This window comes from Ziziphus jujuba, chromosome 7 (assembly GCF_031755915.1).
Source record: "Ziziphus jujuba cultivar Dongzao chromosome 7, ASM3175591v1".
NCBI lineage: Eukaryota > Viridiplantae > Streptophyta > Magnoliopsida > Rosales > Rhamnaceae > Ziziphus > Ziziphus jujuba.
In genome coordinates, this window is record NC_083385.1 from 10,369,247 (window position 1) to 10,390,178 (window position 20,932).

At 33.1% G+C, this 20,932-nt stretch overlaps 1 protein-coding gene across 1 annotated transcript; it reads right to left on the reverse strand.

Moving 5' to 3' along the window:
- Positions 1–9,513: 9,513 nt before the first annotated feature.
- LOC107424596 (succinate dehydrogenase [ubiquinone] flavoprotein subunit, mitochondrial) lies at positions 9,514–15,984 on the reverse strand. Its single transcript, XM_016034443.4, has 16 exons — positions 15,695–15,984; positions 15,074–15,241; positions 14,873–14,960; positions 14,284–14,430; positions 14,045–14,185; positions 13,485–13,570; positions 13,293–13,385; positions 13,146–13,209; positions 12,803–12,946; positions 12,468–12,655; positions 11,730–11,904; positions 11,481–11,651; positions 11,190–11,259; positions 10,990–11,110; positions 10,868–10,905; positions 9,514–9,866 (listed from the first exon to the last, which is right to left on the reverse strand). Exons 1-16 carry the CDS (start codon positions 15,797–15,799, stop codon positions 9,764–9,766), a joined length of 1,902 nt encoding a protein of 633 aa, XP_015889929.1. The 5' UTR covers positions 15,800–15,984; the 3' UTR covers positions 9,514–9,763.
- Between the last annotated feature and the right edge of the window lie 4,948 nt (positions 15,985–20,932).

The following is a 20,932-nucleotide window of genomic DNA, read 5'->3' on the forward strand; positions in this document are numbered from 1 at the left end:
GGGGACCTTTGACATAAGGGTGGATCCCACTCCTAGCGCTCGTCATGCCACGTCGACATACGGCGCGTCGGTGTCGCCGTCTCCATGACGTCATGTATCATGATCTTTTTGGGAAGATCTAATCAAATCCTCACCGCCCGTTCCAGTGATGAAATATATAAATATTATTTCTTTTGTATAGACAGTGATAAAATATATTTATTAATTGTTATTATTTGAGCCCCAGCGAGTCCCTCCCTTCCTGAGCGAACAGACTGTGCTACTGCTCTATTTACCCTTCCGATACTGTCCTTGACTATGCCAATGTAAAAGACTCGAATGACAACCTCACATTTGACAGGTCAAATGGGTAAAAGTGGGTCAAGGGTGTGGTGATTTAAGGTAAAAAGTTGGTTGTAACGAGAAAAAAAATGAAAAGGTTAAAAGTTGTCTTTTTTTTTTTTTTTTTTTTTTTCCAAGCTAAAATGGATAGTTGAGGATATTGTTAAAAATAAAAATAAAAATTGGACGAAATAAAGTACCGAAAACTGAGAAAGAGTTTTTTAATTGGTAAAAATTGGGATCCTGATGGAGGGTTTGCCAATTAGGGTCCGTTCTTTTTGGGCGGTTGGGTGGACCCACAACGGTGCACATGGGTCCCTTTTGCCCCGGACTAATGTTGGAAAAAGCAATATTGTGGGGTCCACATGGGTAATCTTGGACCAACCAAAATGCAACAACTGAAAAAAGCAACGGTGGAGGATATTTTGACGGGCTTACAAGTTTTAGCCCAGCGAAAGCAACCTCACAGTGACAGTGGTGGTGGTGGTGGTGGTGGTGGCTATTGTCTACCACTTCTGGACCCTGAGTCAACTCGCTACTCCTTACTCCGTAACCAAACGTAGCCCACTCAATCGCATCAACATTTTCTTTCTTACGTTTCACTACCACATTCGGCTTTGAATAATTTCCTACTACAATCCTTTTTTTTTTTTTTTCCATTTATGTATATATGTAATTTAAAATTGGTTCACGGAATAATACCTGGTCTCTTATTTTCAAGTGCATTTGCATGGTTTGGAGCCTTTAGGATACAAATTTGCTAGAAAAATACCATCTTTTATGTTTTGATTTAGAGTGATTACCTCCCTTTTCACCCAAAAAAGAAAAAAAAAGAGTGATTATCTTTTAACAAAATTTGAACATTAAGATTGTATACAAGTAGCAATGAGGAGCAGATTAGTCATACTTTTGGGATGTTTGGAATCTAATGCATTTATTACAAGTTGGTCAAAAATTTGCATTCTAAGGGGATGACTCGGTAGTGAGAAACGTGTCAAAAGTGGATATTGGATGGAGCTGTTTTTGTAAGGAAAAGGCTGTAAAAGAACACTTTTAAATCAATAAAATATAAAATATTTGATGGATATTGAAAAAGCTTGGGAAAAAAAATGTCAATTGTCTTAATCCGCCGTCACTGGTAGGATGATTAGACAAGAAATCAAAGCAATCCATTACTGGCTTATCTTTTAATTCCGAAAGGCCCCCACTGATGCATCTTATCATTACTTTTCCTCTATTTTTTTTTTCTTTATCTTTTCCACACTAGCTAGCCTCTCAAAAAAAAAAAAATACACATATATATATATATATATATATATACATAGAGAGAGAGAGAGAGAGAGAGAGCTTCTCATCAAATTCTCGTTCCCCGATCACTCTTCCTCTCCCGTTTTTACAAGCATTAATCGTAAACCATTCATATCTAAGAAGGTTTATATTCAATCACTTTCAATTAGTAATTCTAATCTAATTCTAATCTACTATCAAATAGCATGATGTAAAAACCATTTCAAAAACTGATAAAGAAGGGACGTGTAAGAATTCTATTGAATATAAAAAAATTTCAACAAGGTCGCCATTATTTTTTAAAGACACAGATTAGCTTCCTTATCTTATATGGTTTTTTGAAAGGCAAATAGAATTGTGATATTGGAACTGTATAAATTTTATAAGCAATATTATCGATTAGATATATTACGAGATAAGTCTACCATGCAATTGCAATATATACTACTGTCTCTTCACGATTTAATCAAATAATTAAATAATTGCCTTTGCAACGGCCTAATTATTCGAGCAAATATACAGTTTAAATTGAAAACATCTTGAAAAAGACACAACTGGGTAATTTGGTGTTTCCAGTGTGTGCATATATTTTATTAAATCATCACAAATAATTTAATGACCTATCTAGTTGTGATTTAATGACCTATAGCAGTATAGTTGAACAATCTTTGATCTATTATTAATGGTACTTCAACATCTAATTATTGGATTCGAAAATATTTCACTCGAAAATATTTCACATAATAAAAGAGGAAGAAAGTAAATCACAAGTGGAAACATATTTCCTCAATCATCAATTAATACATTCCATAATGATGATATCCATATTTAAGACACTTTCACACAGTATAATATATATATATATATATATCTTTTACATTTTTTTTCTTCTTTTTCTAAAGAAAGTAAGAGTTTCTCAATACCTTATTAAAATGATCGAGTTTTTATATGTAGTTGCTTACACATGAATATGAATGAATGAAGCAATGATGCATTGAAGCCATGTAATTTTTTGTTTAAAAAGGATTTTGGATGGAAATATGATGTCCTATAATGCAGATTAAATATAGAATTGAGATATCATAATTAAATGTACAACCATATTTAAAAAAATAAAAAATACTATTTATTGTAATTGATAATCATCATAAATGAAATCTATTATTTAATAATTTAAAAGACATAGCAAAAATGATTCCTTTATCCTAATTAGGATTTTAAAATAAAAAATTAATATAAAATTAAATATTGCTAATTAGCAACTGTCACATTAATAAGGATTCAGTCTAATAGATTTTCATTTTCAAAATTTAATATGTTTTCAAATTTTATAATACACCAAAAACTTATTATTTTTTGGCAGATAACATGCCATTATTTATCCTTTATGTCCATTTAATAAATGTAATTTGTGTTACCAAATTTTAAGTAATTATTAAATCACTATCCATGTAGGATAAATACTTGTTATACATCACCTTTTTAAACATTAAATTTTCGTTTTAAAACGCTTTTTGAATAACTCGGAGACATAAAGTAAAAGGCATATTATACAAAATTTCTTGTACTAATAATTGACACTTACAAATAACTTCTTAAAACTATTAAAATAATAAATAAATCCAACAATTATGATTTTACATAACATATTGCCCCTTTTAAACCTACATGATGCAAATTATTTTAGTTTAACAAAAATATTACTCGATAACTTAACGTTGGATAAATAAATAATCTCATTAAATAAATAAAATTTATTCGGTCTCAACTTAGACTTACATATAAAATGATTAAATTGGCTAAATGCCTAAAATAGTAATTTTTTTATTTTATAAAAATCCTTTAAAATCGATTGAATATAAACTGATAACTGATTAAACTTATAAAAAATAAATAATATATAAACATTTAATATACATAATAAGAAAATTTTACTTATAGTTTTTATTTTTTACTTAATAGTTATTATTCCTTCATATAGTAGACTTTAACGTAGACAAAATTTTCTATTGATTCTTTTTTTCTTAATTTATTTGTTGACTAAATTGTGATTTATCTTGTGATTGAAAATTTGATCAGACCTAATTGATTTTTTCCTTTATTAATATATATTATACAGTTAGTAAAATTATTTATCAACAAATTCTTTTCAAATCAATAAATTATTCATTTATCAACAAATAAATAACTTCTTTAGGTAAATAAATTTTTATAGTCCTATAGATATTCATTTATAGAGGCTGTTAATTTAATTCAAAATTTTTTATAATCTATATATTAAAAATACTAGTATCTTAAAAACAATATTTTAATAGAAAAATAATACATATAATATTAATTAAATTACTTTATTCGTTATGTGCATTTAATTTTTCTTTAACTTGTAAAGTTATCACTAGTTTGAGTTTTTTTTTTTTTTTTTTTTTGGGGGGGGTAATATCCAAGGATTAGGACTTTATGTATTATTATTATTATTATTTTTTATTTTTTTTCATGAAAGGATTTTATGTAAGTTATTCTAAATTAGATGAGCCGTATATTAGTTCTGTTAAACAAAAAATTTCAAAGCACGGCCAACTGTTTGTATTTATTAAATAAAGTGTCTCTCCTCCTTGTTCAGGTAAAAAAAACAACAGCGTGTGTATTTTCATTAAATAATTATGTGGTTTTATATATAAGGTCTAGGACTATATATATATATATATATATATATATATAAAGGAGTATAAACACTTATAGAGTCCTAGACCTTCCCAATTCTCTCCTATATTAGCTAGGGATAGCTTTGAAAAATCAAAATACTAGAATACAGGTTCGGTGGAATACTGAGAAAAAAGCAAAACCAAAATCAAAATGGGGGACGAACTTCTAAATATCTTGCCAGGGTTTATCAATTAGTGTAGTCTCTACCATATATGTATGAGGCATACCTTTTTCAGTGGACGAACCATCTCAAACGGAGGCTGCCATGACTATTCTTCACTTTTTTGGGTTGTAAAAGATGGAGACAATTTTCTGAAGATAAGCAGCCAATTACATATTTGTCAAGTTGCAAACTGATCAATGATCCAGATCCAGCACCAAAACAATACCCTTTTGTTTGTTTTTTTTTTTTTTTATGAGTTTCACACTTTCACTGAAAAAAAAAATGGAAAAACTAAAATATATTTGTCGTAAAATACCCATTTGGGTAAGCCATGAAAGACTCTTTGCCAGACTGAGAATGTTGAAAATTTCATATAGAAAAAGAAAAAAGAAAACAGTCGACGATCAAAGCAACAACCGCTAGAGATTACTATACAGTCTCTAATACCCATCCTTTCGAGAGTTGATATATTTATTAGTTTTAATTAAGTTTTATCTTTTAACTTAAAAAAAATCATTAAGATAAAAATTTGTTGACATGTTATTTGTCCATTTCCATGATATTTTAGGGGTAGATCTTGGCTCGTCCAGGTGTGATTGCTGCCTCAGTTTTGATATTAAAGTATAAAGTAATCATATATATAAAAGATATTTTTTTAAATTAAACTAAAATAATAAAACATATGGCCAAAAATATTTAATTCAATATGTGTAACAATCACTATCTTTTTAGAACAACCCCACAACCCCCACTCTTCTGGGTCCCCCCCCCAACCGGGCCCCGAAAACCGAAAAAAAAAAAAAAAAAAAAGCACTATCGTAATTGTAGCTTATTGTCTCTTCTTGACTTGCGTAGCATTTCATAAATGAAATATTACCTACCATCTAAAAAATCAAGTGGTTCTCAAATTTTAGAGAAGAAAGAATACCCAATAAAAATCTCCATTTTTATTAATGGAAGTTTTTGGAAGGGTTAAGTACTGCAAGTTGTTTATTGAATAGGTCCACCTATTTGAAATCTTAGGAGTTAGGACCATTGAATTTCCTAATCTCCTAGCTCACTTGAGGTAAGCCGTGGGACTGGTTTGAGTGGTCTTTGCATTTTAATAGAAAATAAAATATTGAGTCTGTGTGCTATACTTTTACTGCATATATTTTGAAACCACTGGTGCTAATTGTGGAAGCCCTATTATATACTAAGGGATATGAAAGCTTATTATTAGGCGTAGAAGATAAAGTTGGAAAAGCAAGGTACATATAGGCACAGATTCTCGATTTGAGGAAAAATAAAATATTGTTCAATATTTTAGTTTGAATTATTATTTCTATTCATGTTTCTATCATGGACATGCCTATTTCAGTTGAGAGTCGGTTTACCCAATTCAATCGAACCCATGTGAAGTAGAGGTTGCTAATTCCTTTTCATTCATTAGTTGTTTTCAAGCAAAAGCTATGTGATAATATGAAACTCCAATAATTTCGTTATTTTTGCACAAGACAAAAGAGGAAAATCTTCTTTAACTTAAAAGAATCCAATATTAATCAATGTGTAAATTGTAATGCTCTTTGGTGGTGAACAATATACAGATTTATGTATGGAGTAATCTTTTTACGTTGATTTTTAAAGGTTACCCAAAGATTTAAAAAAAAAAAAAAAAAAAAAAAGAGATTTTAATTGTTATAAACATATACACATGATCAAGTCCCCGTCATTAATTGAAACAAAAATATTTTTAGATTTTCAAATTTTTATAGATGATCACCTATTTGAAAGGAATTGAGGTTGTTTGGGTATCCAGGGATGGGAAAGGATTAAATGGAAACTAAAAATTCAGTAAATTTAATTGCTAACGAAAAAAAGGTTAGTCCAGCCGTTCATAAAGGCATGCATGCATGCCAGTTGTTTGGTCAAACAACAGCCGGATACACTAATTGCAAAATTATTAATTTAGATATTAGAATAATTTTGCTGCTAGCTCCATCATGTCGTATATATGCATGTATAAATTATTATTTATTTATTATTCACTTGGTGATAAAAATATGAATATGTATGTAACACGGATACCCACACGTGTGTATATTTGTGAATTATGAGTATGCATTGATGAATCGAGTACTTTTTAAATGCATGCAGCTGATGATGGATACCCAGCCATTCTAAAAGATCAGTGCATTTAGAGAAGCCTATCCATCATCGTTTTGGTGATAATATTTTATTTTTATTTCTCTAAATAATTTTCAAAGTGATAGTTTATATACGCACACAATTAATCAATTTTAGAATTGCGGTCTCAATTTAATTCTTTATATATTTCATATTGTTAAATGGACTTATAGGGTGATGGAGGCCTATCAACAACCTTGATAATTTATAATCTATTTAATATAAATTAAAGGGAATTAGAACATAATTTAATCCGTTTATTAAATTAATGGAGACTTTCAATATGAACAAAAACTAAATAATTAATGACAAACAAGAAACATATTCAGCCAAAAAAAAAAAATTTACACTACCACACAAAAACAAACAATTGGAAATATATTTTCTGTCCATTCAACTATAACTAAACAAAAACAAACGATGTTGATTGATATAATTTTATATATAGAAAAGAAAATACATGAGGATCCATTGATCTTAGATCAATAAGATTATAAGAATGATTTCATTGGAGAATCAAGCCAATTGATTTGAAAAGCTTTGAAACCTCCATGAGTGATTATGGGAGCCCCCCCATGATAACGCATTATTATTATTATTATTATTGTAATAATGATAACGCATTATTGTTTTTGATGTGATAAGCGGAGCGCATATATATATATATATATATATATATATATATATGTAATTAAGAAAATGATGGGTGCAATATATATATATATTCATTATTCGTGATTCATAGCTTATGGTTTTAAGATGTTTGCCATCTTTCAATTATATTGCTTTTATTGTAGATAGTGAGGGAACGATTCCTAATTTCGACCACGCTGTCCATTTCAAGCAATTAACTGCTTTACCCACACCCAAAATTTCCTTTTTCTCACCCAATTTCCATTTATACGGAGAATATCCTTTTTATTTATTTCTTAATCATCTCCGTATTCTTTATACAACAGAGATGAAACTCAATTTGATAGAAAATTTTAATTTTTTAAGTCTTAAGATTTATTTTACGTTATTCCTAATATTTTCGATGCACTTAATTCAGTCATTTGGAAACTAATGTACCAAAAAAAAAAAAAAAAAAGAATAGGAATACAGTCGGTGTTTAATTTAAAAACAAGAAAAAGTTTTTTTTTTTAAATAATAAAAAAAATTGAACTTGTTAGATATGTTTAAGCCGGTTAAATCTACTCGTTCCCTCAAGGTATAGGGCATGATAGACGTATAGTCGTAGTAGGGTGTGTTATCATAAGAAAGTGGTGGCTTTCCCTTTGATAGAAGCTAGGTGTTGATGGAATTCGACTCATATAGGGAGAAGTGTGAAGAGAGAAGACTACCCTTCATTTTTTTAGTGTTCCGCAACATTTAACTTTATCTAATTCATAAAATAGGGGCCCTAATAAAAAAATAAAAAAAGACTAGGAAAATGAGTCCAAATCTTTCTCAATTCAACGATATATATATATGAGTGAAAAGAGTAGGTGAATTCATGGACTTTAAATTGTTACCATCAAACGCTTGTTTCTAAAATCACTTTTTCGGGCCGAGAGAGTGAGAGAGATGTACAATATTCTCGCAAAGGGGATCAATTAATACACTACATCCACAACCAAAAAAAAAAAAAAAGATCAATTGGAATTTGTGCCTTTTAACAATTCTGATGAATAGAACAATGGAAACATAATAATTGCATACCATGAGAAACTAGAACGGTAAAAAAAACACAAAAAACACAAAATCGCAGTAAACAATGTAGGCAAGGCCCCCTCATAAACTTCCTAATTCCTACTGTTACTATCAAGAAGACAAAATTCTAACATTATAACTAAAAAAATTCCACAATAATTGAGTTGGTTTTCAAAAAGGTGTGGTATTTGGTCAAAAACATGATTTGTGGGGGGAGTTTCTAGGGATATATTAAGCAAGCAATGGCTTTTGTTTATGTTAGTTGATGAACAAGTAGGATAAAGTAGAAAAATATAACAAAAGTGCGATTATATTTGGGGTCGTCAGTGTAATTATATTTAGTTATTTCGTGTAAATAATGACAAAGTCGGCTTTCTACGGTCATAGTGGCAATGAAGAGGTGTCTTTGATTTATAGATTGCTTCGTTGGTGTAGAGGTAAGTAGAATAATAAGAAGGAGACATTAGTGGTTTATGGATTGAGAAAGACGTTGGAACATGAAAGTGGAAGCCACTGTAACGCCTTGCAAAATCAAATGTGCTACTCATTAGTTTCTTCTTGATTTCTTTCTTTTTCCTTTTCCTTTTATTGAAGAGATTGTGTAGCTTTTAAATAAAATATTCTACTTTTTTATTCTGAAAGTAAAAGTGCTCATTAGTCAGTTCGACAACGATAGACAATTTTAAATCCTTAAAATAACGGCTTCAGATACTGAATTTTTTATTATTTTTGTATTTTTTTTATTTTTAAATTACCCACTTGTGTTGATTATTGATCTTTTGTCAATTATGTGACTGTGATGTTTGAAATTTAGTCTACTACAACGAACATTGTCTTCAGGAATTGGGACTAAATTGCATTAGTCTAAATAAATATTCCTAGAAGTATAAAAATGTCAGCACCGCTAAATATATGGTTGTTGATCACATGATGGGTTCGTATAGAATATAATAAAACTAACAACATTTCATTTTCATCAAATAAACTAACATATCTCTTTTATGGAGGATAGTGGTCTGAGTAATAGAACATTACGGAAGCAAAATCGTTTTTTTTTTTTTTTTTTTTACACTGTTTTTAGTTTTGTCATTAGACAAAATAATCCTTATATTACAAATCCACAAAACCTCAAGGCACAAATCATAATGCAGTTGCAATTGATAAATTATAACTTCAGTGAATAATCAACCAAAACGAAAATTATTCACTGCTGCAAAATGCAATACAGAAGCCAATCTCTGAGTCACATTTATTGACACTTGAGAGATCATATCAGTTTTAACACTGATTAATGCAACATTTATTCATCAAAAACTGTACGTACAACAATTTTTATGGCATTATCATCTCTTCTCAGATAAGTTACTACCCCATTCTTGTAAACGATCTTTCATCTATAATCCACCACTGGTTTTAAAATTAGCAAATGTCTCAATACACACGAGCTTTAGGTGGGAAACTCTCGACTTCCTCATCTAATGTGTTCATGTGGACTGGCCTGTATTCAAGCCGAACGTTCTCATTCTCCCAATATCTGCGTAGAAAGTGAAAACAAAACTTGGATAACATTATATCATCACATTTTAGCAGGACAGGCATAGCATAACGCGATCCTAAAAACAAAGAACAGGTATAGCATACTGTGATCCATAAACGCTGAGACAACTAATATAGCATACCGTAATCCATAAAAGCTAAGATAACTAATCTAATATGTATATATACTTCTCATTCTACAAACCATTATGCTAGTTTTCACATGCCATTAAATTCCCTACTTAGTGATTCAAAAAGAATAAGACATCTAACATCCTACACAGTCTAGAGAAATTTTTCAGCTGAAGAGATGAATTGAAGGAAAGTTGATTTAAGATTATCTTATTATATTCCAACTAAGTACATGAAAGAATAATAATCACCATGTCATTTCAAGTTTCAGGACAGGTGTACGGTGTTCATTTATCCAGTGTACATCATTCATTCCTGTATGTGTGTGTAAAACTATTTTTGTTCATACGTTCTCACTTTTATGAACATGCATGTATGTGGACATAAGATTACTGTCCACAAACACCATCTGCTTATCCTCTGTAAAAATTTCTTCTTCTCACATCTTCTAATGATTTGATCAATCTTCAGTATAAATCAGCGAGAGAGGTTACCATGGCAGGAAGCCACTCAACAGGGTTATAATTGAACCCAAATTCATCAGTTCCACCATTTTTTTTTTTTTTTTTTTTTTTTTGGGTATGATGCTCCTTTTTCTCCTTCCATTATGATTCATTACTAGTAAATCCTAATAGAGTTACCATTTCAGGAGCACAGGTATAACTTCATCGTATTTTTCCAGACATTACTCTTTGAGGCTTTCATTTCATAAACTCAGACTTAGTGCTAAAATTCATGTAACCTATCTTCGAAATAAATTATGTATTTGAACTTCAGCATGCAAAAACAAAACATAACTCTGTTGTACCATTTATGAAGAAATAGTCAATGAAGTTGTTAACTTATTAAGGTGCAGAGATGACTTACCCCAAAGTATGTTTCATCCAGTTCTCATCATCTCTTTTCTGCAGGACCAAAAAAGTTCATTTTACCATATAGAAAATAACAGACACGTAATTTATATCAACTATGAAAGTTATGATACAAACATTGAAATCTTCCCGAGCATGTGCTCCTCTGCTTTCTTTCCTGGCTTCAGCAGAATGCATGGTGACACAGGCATTTATCAAAAGGTTTTCCAGTTCAATAGTCTCTATCAAGTCAGAGTTCCTGTCAAAAGACTTTTATAATTAAGCTCAAGTAACAAAAAGAAAAGCAAATTTGATTACAATATTATATCTCTTCTCACCATATTAAACTTCGATCCTTTACTCTGACATCATGAAAACTCTCCCATGCCTTGTCAATCAACTGACAACCTGCAAAGACGGCAGCAGCTATACAATCATAAAGCCAAATATGGTGATGGTAGGCAATAAAACAAGCAAAATCATAACAACAGTATCAACTGGTTCAACATGTAATGGGTTTCAGGTGAGGTTTCACTCCAGGAAGACAAAGGTAAAACACATTAATAGGAGATGAAGGCAAAAGGCAAGTAGGAGTTCTCCTGGGAAAAATTATCTGTAAATTGGAATACCTTCTTCTAAAGTTTCTTGTGTGCGGAATACAGCAGCATTATTTTGCATTATTCTTTGCATATTCAACCGGATTTGTGCAGTAGGTAATGAACCATTTGAATTCCTTAGTTTGTCCAGCCACGCAATGGTCTTCTCACCAGCATTCTTTTCCAAAGGTTTTTGTTTCTCCCCTGCACCAGCTCAAGCAGAACACCTTAGCTTTCAAAACATGATTTTTTGAAAAATTTATTTTCAATATAATAACTTGCCTGGTCTACGAATTTCCGCAACTCTATTAGCACAAGCTCGACCAAATACTACAATGTCGAGGAGGGAATTTGCACCAAGTCTATTGGCGCCATGAACTGATGCACAGGCTGTCTCTCCAGCAGCCAATAGCCCAGGAACTATCGCATCTGGATTATCACCTTTAATAGTAACAACCTGTGGAACAAAAAAGGAACAATAGTGAGGAAAAGCAAAGCCCAAAGACCATGACCCACAAGGTAGACCTGTCACTCAATATTTTATTTAAAATCAAGTTCGCTTTAATTACCATTTACACATAAAGAAAGTCATCACCCCTTCCTCCCAAAAAATAGGGTTCAAGCCTTGAGACTGCTTAGTTTAGTATAGTTTATACAAGCTAGAAGAACATAAAGAGTCCAGAATACCTTTACATTTGTTGTGCTCCATTTGAAATTGGTGAAATAATAGTTCTTTTGCATCGATCTATATCTCAGCAAATATCTCAAAGATTATCTTTAAAATTGTAATTTCTTACTAATTGATCATAATTATAATTTATCACAAATTCAAAGTTTTAATGTTTATAAATTAGAAATTTATTAAAATCATTCATTTATCAATAAATGCTAACATAAAAATTATAATATCATGGAATCAAATTTTTCATTAACAGGAAAATAATATCATACATGTTGTACATCAATTACCAAGATAGCATAACCAATTATGACCTTTCAACATATTTTACTAGCACCTACCTCTCCATGGTGATTTGTTGGAATTCCACCCATATTATAGTGGACAGTTGGCAAGACAGGAATGGGCTCCTTGGTAACATCAACACCAGCAAAAATGGCAGCAGTTTCAGAGATACCAGGAAGCCTCTCCTTCAGTACTTCTGGGGGTAAATGGTTCAAGTGGAGATAAATATGGTCCTTCAAAGGTCCTGTTTTAAAATTAATACCATAGTTACTAGAAATCACAAAGTGCAGAAAGCAAATAATCGACTCAATGCATGCAACCACTAATGGACAAAAATATTGGATATGTCACTAAGATTAATAAATGTCTCTCATTCCGAAACACATCATACCTACACCACGACCCTCTCGGATTTCCATAGTCATAGATCTTGAAACAACATCTCTTGAAGCAAGATCCTTCGCTGTAGGGGCATATCGTTCCATAAATCGCTCACCTTCACTATTCCGAAGAATACCACCTTCTCCACGAGATCCTACAGTTTGAAGAAAAAAGAAACAAGAGTAAAATTTTAGAATTTCACAGCAAAACTTGTACTGCAATTAAAAAGATACTTAAGTATGAGAGTATTTTAGAGATAACAGAACCAAAATTGATACTAAACTATGAGAATGTTTTAGAGATAACAGAACCAAAATTGATACTAACTTCCACTCATTCAAATAAGAACTGACCTTCAGTGATGAGGCACCCAGCCCCATATATACCTGTGGGGTGAAACTGCACGAACTCCAAATCCTACAGGAGGAATATACCAAAAGGAACTTTATCTATAAAGGAAGACAGAAAAAGCAGAAAATCAATCAAGAACTAATAAAAACCTCAAGCGGGATCCCAGCACGTGCAACCATGGCATTGCCATCTCCAGTGCAGGTATGAGCTGAGGTTGCAGAAAAGTATGCCCTGCCATAACCCTGAGAGAAACAAAAGTTAGATGTATGTACTGGTGCCTACTTGAATTAAAATTAACTTAAAAAACAAATATCCAAGCTGGGAAAAAAGAAACACAATACCCCTGTTGCCAAAATTGTTGAGGCAGCACGGAACCGATGCAATGTTCCATCCTCTGTGTTTAATGCAATTACTCCTTGGCAGACACCTAAACAGCCAATTTAAAAACTTATTAACACTATACAGTACAAGTTCCACATACAGACAGCAAAATCAATGCAAAAAAACCCACCAAACGTGCATCACATGGACTTTATGATCATATATATTAGTGAGAATCACGAATAACATTTTTTCATGCAAGACCATCAACACTGTTAGGTGGTTAAGATATTCAGTTGAAATGCTCATTCCAGTATAGGCAAACATGGTTAAGATACCGTACCTCTTGACTAAGATAATTCAAAGTTGTTAATAATATATAAGTGCAAAAAGGTGACAGTTTTGTTTACACCTGATACAGCTTCCTTATTATGATAGGAATCTTTGACAATAACTTCAAGATATCAGTTTCAAAAAGCTTCTGGCATGGTCAAAGGATTCAACACCCTAATGCTAATATCATTGGCAAACGTACAATGCAACAATAAAGAAAGCTACAGTAACTAATGCTTTAACTTACCATCACTGTCCATCAACAGATCCAGAGCAAAATATTCCACAAAAAATTGTGTATTATGTTTCATAGCCTGGCCATAAAGAGTATGTAACAGTGCATGACCCGTTCTATCAGCAGCACATGCACAGCGGTATGCCTGCCCACCTTTTCATAACAAGAAAAAACATGTCAATAACTAACCACTTTTATCAGAAAACACAAGAGCAACCCGATTCAACTCGGCATGCCATGCATCATCTTACCTTTTCCGAAGTCAAGGCTCTGACCACCAAATGCACGCTGATATATTTTACCATCTTCAGTACGAGAAAACGGCAATCCATAATTCTCTAGCTCAATTACAGCTTTTGGAGCCTCCCTACACATATATTGGATGGCATCCTGATCACCTGTGTAGATAAAATACATTTTCATGTCAATCAATCACCAAAAGAAAAATGGCCGGACAACAGGTAGAAATTCACATTGTGCCAAACGTGTGCACATCTGCATTGCATATAGAAGCATTGTACGCATGGTTCAAGGGAATAAGTGTGCATGGGGTGCCAAATAAGTCTATGACAAGCAGGTGTAGGAGCATGCATGTTATTGCCCATCAAATCCTTGACATAGTAGAATCCACACATTAATTTCGATGTTGAGATTCCTTGAGGACACAAACATGCAGGTGGGGCTCAAATAAGAATATACTACCCATATATAAAGAATGGTCATTAACATTCGTATAAGCCTAATTTCTTACATTAACAATTCATCATTAAAACAGGACTAAGTTCTTCCATTAACAATTCATCATTAAAACAGACTTGCAAGGTCTAACGAGCAACATACCTAGCCAATCACTTCCTTTAACAGTATCATACATGTGCCACCTCCAATCGTCTTCACTCATATTTCCTAATGCAGCATTTATACCACCCTATACGAAATTTCCGCTAAAACAGTGAGTTGAATAGTAAAACAGATTTTACAGTATGCACTAAGGTAGTTGGAAAAATCACTCTCATAAGAGAAAACTCAAATGTCTCATACCTGGGCAGCAACAGTGTGTGAACGAGTTGGGAAAAGCTTAGTAATGCAAGCAGTGTTGAATCCATGCTCTGAGAGCCCTATGGCTGCTCTCAGTCCGGCACCACCAGCTCCTACAACCACTGCATCGTATGTATGGTCAACCACGGTGTATGAGGACCGTCCCGCAGTCTGCCACGAAGAAAACACAAATATCCGTCACCAATTGTAAACGTTTTAACAAAAAAGAAAAACAAAAACCAAAAAAATCAAAGTAAGCCAAACAGAAATTCTTGAGGTGAGTTCGAATGGAATCTATAACGTTTGGAATTGCTAAATAAGTAGAACCTAAAGATTTATAGCTTAGGTACTTGTATTTTCCTACAACCACTGGGCGATTAATCCAGCTGAGAATAACCGGTCAAACCATTAGAAAGACAATGAAGCTCAAACAAATTGAAAAGTACCGTGAAAAAAAAAAAAAAAAAACCACAAATCGGATTGAGTTCATCAAATATCCATAAGCACAAAAAATAAATAAATAAATGCTCAAATTCAACACCTAAATTATCAAGAAGGACATTCAAAACCCTAAGATTCAGAGTGTAAAAGAAATTGAAAATGAACAAGAGCGAGGAATAGTACTGATTCGGAGGAGAATAGTCGAGAAAATTGAGATCTAAGAGAGTCATTCGAAATCGATCTCTTTGAAGAAGATAGACGAAGTCCTTTAGAAACGCAGCGCCACATCTCTCAGACCCGTTATGTTGGTGAAGGTTCTACTTCTATTGGGTTTCTTTTTTTTTCTTTTTCCTCGGCGTCACAGTGGTGGAGGCAGATTGGGAAGGCTTTTGCTATTGGAATCAAAGGAAAAGACAGTCCCAGAAGGAGATCGCCAAGTGCCAATTGGCTGGTGAGTACTATTAGGAGCTCGGTTATAACTACCCTTGGTCCTTTCTCTATCTACTGTATTGCCACTTGGTCGGATATTATGTTGACGTTTTCACTTCCCGGCCAAATTTTCATGAAGGAGCAACTAAAATCCAAACTTTTGGTAAGGTTTAAATGCGCACAGTAATAAATATTTGTAAACTTATAAAACTTTTATAGCTCACTTCGATACATTTCATTAGCAAACATTTTGAGCATGGAATTTAGGAAATAATAGGGTTATAAATAAATAGTACGTTATTACGTGAAGTTCTGTTTATAAATTTGAATTAAAAAAAAAAAAGGGCAAAAAATGAGTGCTTTTAAGTTTAGAGTTATAAGATCAATTTGAAGAGATTTGATTAGATTTGAGACTCCATCCATCATTTGTTAACATTTTTTTTTAATAAAGATTTGTTAACATGTTTTATCCTATGTAATTACAAGTTTTAATTCCTCATTTAACTTATTAAGGTAACTACAAGTTTAAAGTCAAAGTAAAATATCAGAAAAAAAAAAATATATATATATATATATATACATATTCTTTTAAAAACAGTGGCTTTTATACCAATTTTTCCAATATCATATTTGACGATTGAGATTTTCTTTTATGAATCGGTAATTGTTGATTTTTAATATTCTAGAAGGAAAATTGAATAAATAATGGCTTGCAACTAAACAGATGCTACAGGAACATAGATTGGCAATTGAGATGTTTAAGATGTATGATCAAGTTATTTGGACCCTAATCAATACATTTCACCTAGTTACCTTGCAACTCATGGTTATTACTGCTTTTATGATTAGCAAATTATTTATTACTGAATTTGATAAAATGTATCCCGCATTATGTTAGCTAGATTACCAACCACAGAATGAAAATTATTTATTACTGAATTTGATAAAATGTAGATTATGAGTCTCCTTATATATCCTAAATTCGGTAAAGATGCGATACTAATTTTAATGATCTCGATCATTTTATATTTCAAAGAACAAATCGTTGAAGGCAAAAGGACAATAGTTATTCCTAAAATGACGTTTACCCGAAACACAATTGTTTCATGGTTGTCAATTCTAGAACAACTTTTGGGACTTTTTAAGTTGATAAAGTACGATTATGATAGTGCCACGTCTTCACACTTGAAGGGGATTACCAATATTAGCGCGTGAACTTATGCTGATGGACTGCCGTGGTGCTCTGTTAGCCACGACTGGGTAGAGGGGAGACACAAGCCACGTTGCCTAGAGTTCAACCACCAGACGCCAACTACGTCCCATTTCGATTTTGCTGCCATTTTGCAAAGGCTCGTAATGCAATGAATGCCCATGATGTCACGGATCCTTTTATCGCACGTATATTATACTAGTAAAATTTGGATAAGGTTTATGTACAAGTATTTGAATATTTTTTGTAAATCTGTTGAGTTAAGCTGACTTGTAGCCTTATTAAATTTTAGACTACTAACAAATAGAAGCAACTGTTTTGTAAAAACAGAAAAAGAAAACTTTTTTTTATTAAAAAAAAAAAAAAGGTAAAGAAAATTGTTAATAGTATTGTTCGGAGGATTGCTGATTGCTCATGGCACTATCGGGCTTGTCCCCTGTCTCACATGATTAGGATTAGGCCATAATGGCTGAGACCCAATTTAAAGAGCTCAACTTGGTTTTCTAACTTATCCAGTTTGTATTGGGCTATTAGGACTATGGACCCAATTCCAATAAAAACATGGGTTGGGTTTTGGTTCCACCATTTTGGTTTCTAATTTCCTTTTCATTTATTCACTTTTATATCATTATATCATACGACAGAGGAATGGGCTGTTATGGTCTTAAGTGTTGGTTTTGTTGAATTTTGGGCCTAACAATGTGGATGATTTGGGTCTTAAATGTTTGTTTCCTTTACGGTTGGTGATTGAGGAATTTAGTGGGTTTTGACTATTTTTAAAAATAAATAATAATATTTTGAATTAGATGGGTTAGAGTTTCAAGAGAACAAAAACTCTTTGTTTTGAGAGGTTTAAGCACACATGTTCTTTCAATGTATTTTTCAGTTTTCAGTTTTAGAAAGCACAGAAAAAATAGGATTTTTCATAGAAAATAGTGGTAAAATGAAGGTACACAAAAGTTCAAAGGAAAGGTTTTGGAGGTACTGTGCCCAAGATCTTGCAGCCGTTATATCCTGGGAGACGTTCGTCACAAAACTCCTACACCGGTGGACGTAAAACATTTTAAGGATACTGTGGTATTACATAGGCCTCGTTAGACTTCCAGAAAACAGATCAATTCAAGGAAATACAGGTTCTAAATTATCTGAATATTTATGTAATTTTATTTTACATTATTTTGTTCTATCCACATGTATTTACATATATATTCAATTGTTTTTCCCAACAATCTTAAGATGTTTTAGTAATTTTTATATATGTATATATATGTGGAGATTTTATTTATTTATTATGTTAATTGGTTGGTATATATATAATGCATATATATGTTAATATATATATATATATTTTGATTTGAGCATTTCTGTGTGCTTCGGCTTTGGAAAAAAAAAAAAAATTCAAACCCATGTATGTTGAATTGGTTGTATGGTTTTTACTTGAATGTGTGTTTTATATGTGTGCTTTACATATAATTATTGTTACGATTAATAAAAAGAAAAAAAATTGTTTTTTTTTTTTTTAATCAAACTCGTGAGGTTTGTAATTATTAAATTTTTTGTTTTAAATCAAACTTTTTCCCCAAATTGAATTGCCCAAGAATTTCTAAACTTTTTGGTGAATTTCCGGTAATTTTTCGTCGCCGGAACAATGAAAAAGAGGTGAAAAACTGAACTAGATTGGGAAAACACATTTACCAGGAAAACGGGTCGAGAAAACCCGGTTGGAGGTTGAAGACGGGTCGAAAATCGGGTTAATGGGTTGGAAAAACGGGTATGGGCCGGTTCTGGATGAAATGGGCCTGATTTTAAAATTTTAGTGGACTTGGTCTAATTCTAAAGCCCAGCCCGTGGTTAGAACAGATTACTGTTCAGCCCATAACCCAAGCCCGATTCAGACCCAGACCCAAGAGAAACGGCCCGAATGGAAATGGGCTCACCACGTGGCAATACGAAATGCTGACAAGTATTGTATAGAGGCGAGGCGACGTGGCGCACTGTGGCGAGGCCACGTGTTGCACAGTCGCGAGGCCACGTGTCAACCAAGCGTGAAACCACATGTCAAGCGGCGAGTGGGGACACGTGTCACATATAAAAGGTGACACGTGTCAACCTTAGTGTCCACCACATGTCACCTTCTAGAGACGCCACGTGTCAACCTGATATAGGTGACACGTGTTGGTCAACAGTGGACTTTTTGCTTGCTACGTGGCCGTGCCATGTCAGCTGTGGTTGCCACATGGTGATGCCACATCAGTAAGTGATGACATGGTCGGTTGCCAAGTCAGCATTTGGTGACATAGCGGTGTGCCATGTCAGCGTATTGATGGTATGGCGTTGTGCCACGTCAGCGCAGTAACATGCGAACAATATTTTTTGGGTGTATACAATAATTTTTATGGTGTATACAGAAGCCCTAAAAATCACATTTTTTGTATTTTTCCTATTGAAAATTGCATATAATTAGTTTGTTGAGATAGAAAATAACAACTAATTGATTTCTGTTTTGTGATTTTACAGAAATGAAAAGTGGAGACAATAGGATGGGGCCTACTCAGACTTCTGAGATACAAATGCCTCCTTCTGCAAGTCATGCAGAAAAGCCTGAGAAGTTTAATGGAGCAAACTTCAAGAGGTGGCAGTAGAAGATGCTATTTTATTTGACCACCCTAGGACTTGCGAAGTACTTGACTGATGAAAAGAGTGATAGGAAGACACTCATGGCGGTAGATGCATGGAATAATTCTGATTATTTATGTTGGAATTATATCCTAAATGGCCTGTCTGATGCCCTGTATGGTGTATGCTGTGGCACGAAGTCAGCTAAGGAGCTGTGGGAAACATTGGACCGAAAGTACAAGGCTGAGAATGCGGGTTCAAGAAAGTTTATTACAGGCCGATTCTTGGACTACATGATGGTAGATACGAAGTCATTAATGAATCATGTACATGAATTGCAAGTGCTGATTCAAGAAATGCTTGCTGAAGGGATGATCATAAATGAAGCCTTACAAGTGGCTTGTATGATTGAAAAGCTACCTCCAAGTTGGAGTGACTTCAGGAATTATCTAAAGCACAAAAGAAAGGAGATGGATATGGAGGCTCTTATTGGCAAGCTTCGCATTGAAGATGACAACAGAAAGTCTGATAAAAGAGCTTTGAAGGCAGGATTGAAGGCTAATGTTGTGGAGCATAGTTAAAGCTCCAATAACAAGAAGAAGACTGGAAAAGCTTCCAAGTTGGGGCCTAAAGGAGGAATCTCCAAGAAGGCCAAGTTTCAAGGCAGGTGCTTTAACTGTGACAAGATGGATCACAGAGCTACGGAATGCAGGCTGCCAAAGAGAAAGAGGGAGGCATAGGTGATGGACTACATCACTCGAGAGGTTGATGAAATTGATCTTAGTGCTATGATATCTGAGGTGAACTTGGTGGGATCAAATCCTAGAGAGTGGTGGGTAGGTACTGGTGTGACCCGCCATGTGTGTTCAGATAGAAGTATGTTCACTTCTTTCGAACCAAAGAAGAATGGGGAGAAGTTGTTCATGGGGAACTTTGATACCTCATAAATCCAAGTTGAGGGGAAAGTAATCCTGAAGATGACCTCGAAAAAAGAGCTGACTCTGAATAATGTATTGTATGTTCCAGACATTCGCAAGAATCTGATATCTGGATCGCTGCTGAGCAAACATGATTTTTGCTTAGTGTTTGAGTTAGATAAGGTTATTTTGTCCAAATTTCGGATGTTTGTGGAAAAGGACTATGTAATCAATAGTTTATTTAAACTC

Excerpts from the sequence above, each read along its gene's own strand:
- LOC107424596 (XM_016034443.4), bottom strand. The coding sequence starts at position 15,799 with ATGTGGCGCTGCGTTTCTAAAGGACTTCGTCTATCTTCTTCAAAGAGA. Across the intron at positions 12,947-13,145 it reads TGGGTGCCTCATCACTGAAG|GATCTCGTGGAGAAGGTGGT; the intron begins GTCAGTTCTTAT and ends TTCAAACTGTAG. Across the intron at positions 12,656-12,802 it reads CCGAGAGGGTCGTGGTGTAG|GACCTTTGAAGGACCATATT; the intron begins GTATGATGTGTT and ends ATTTTAAAACAG.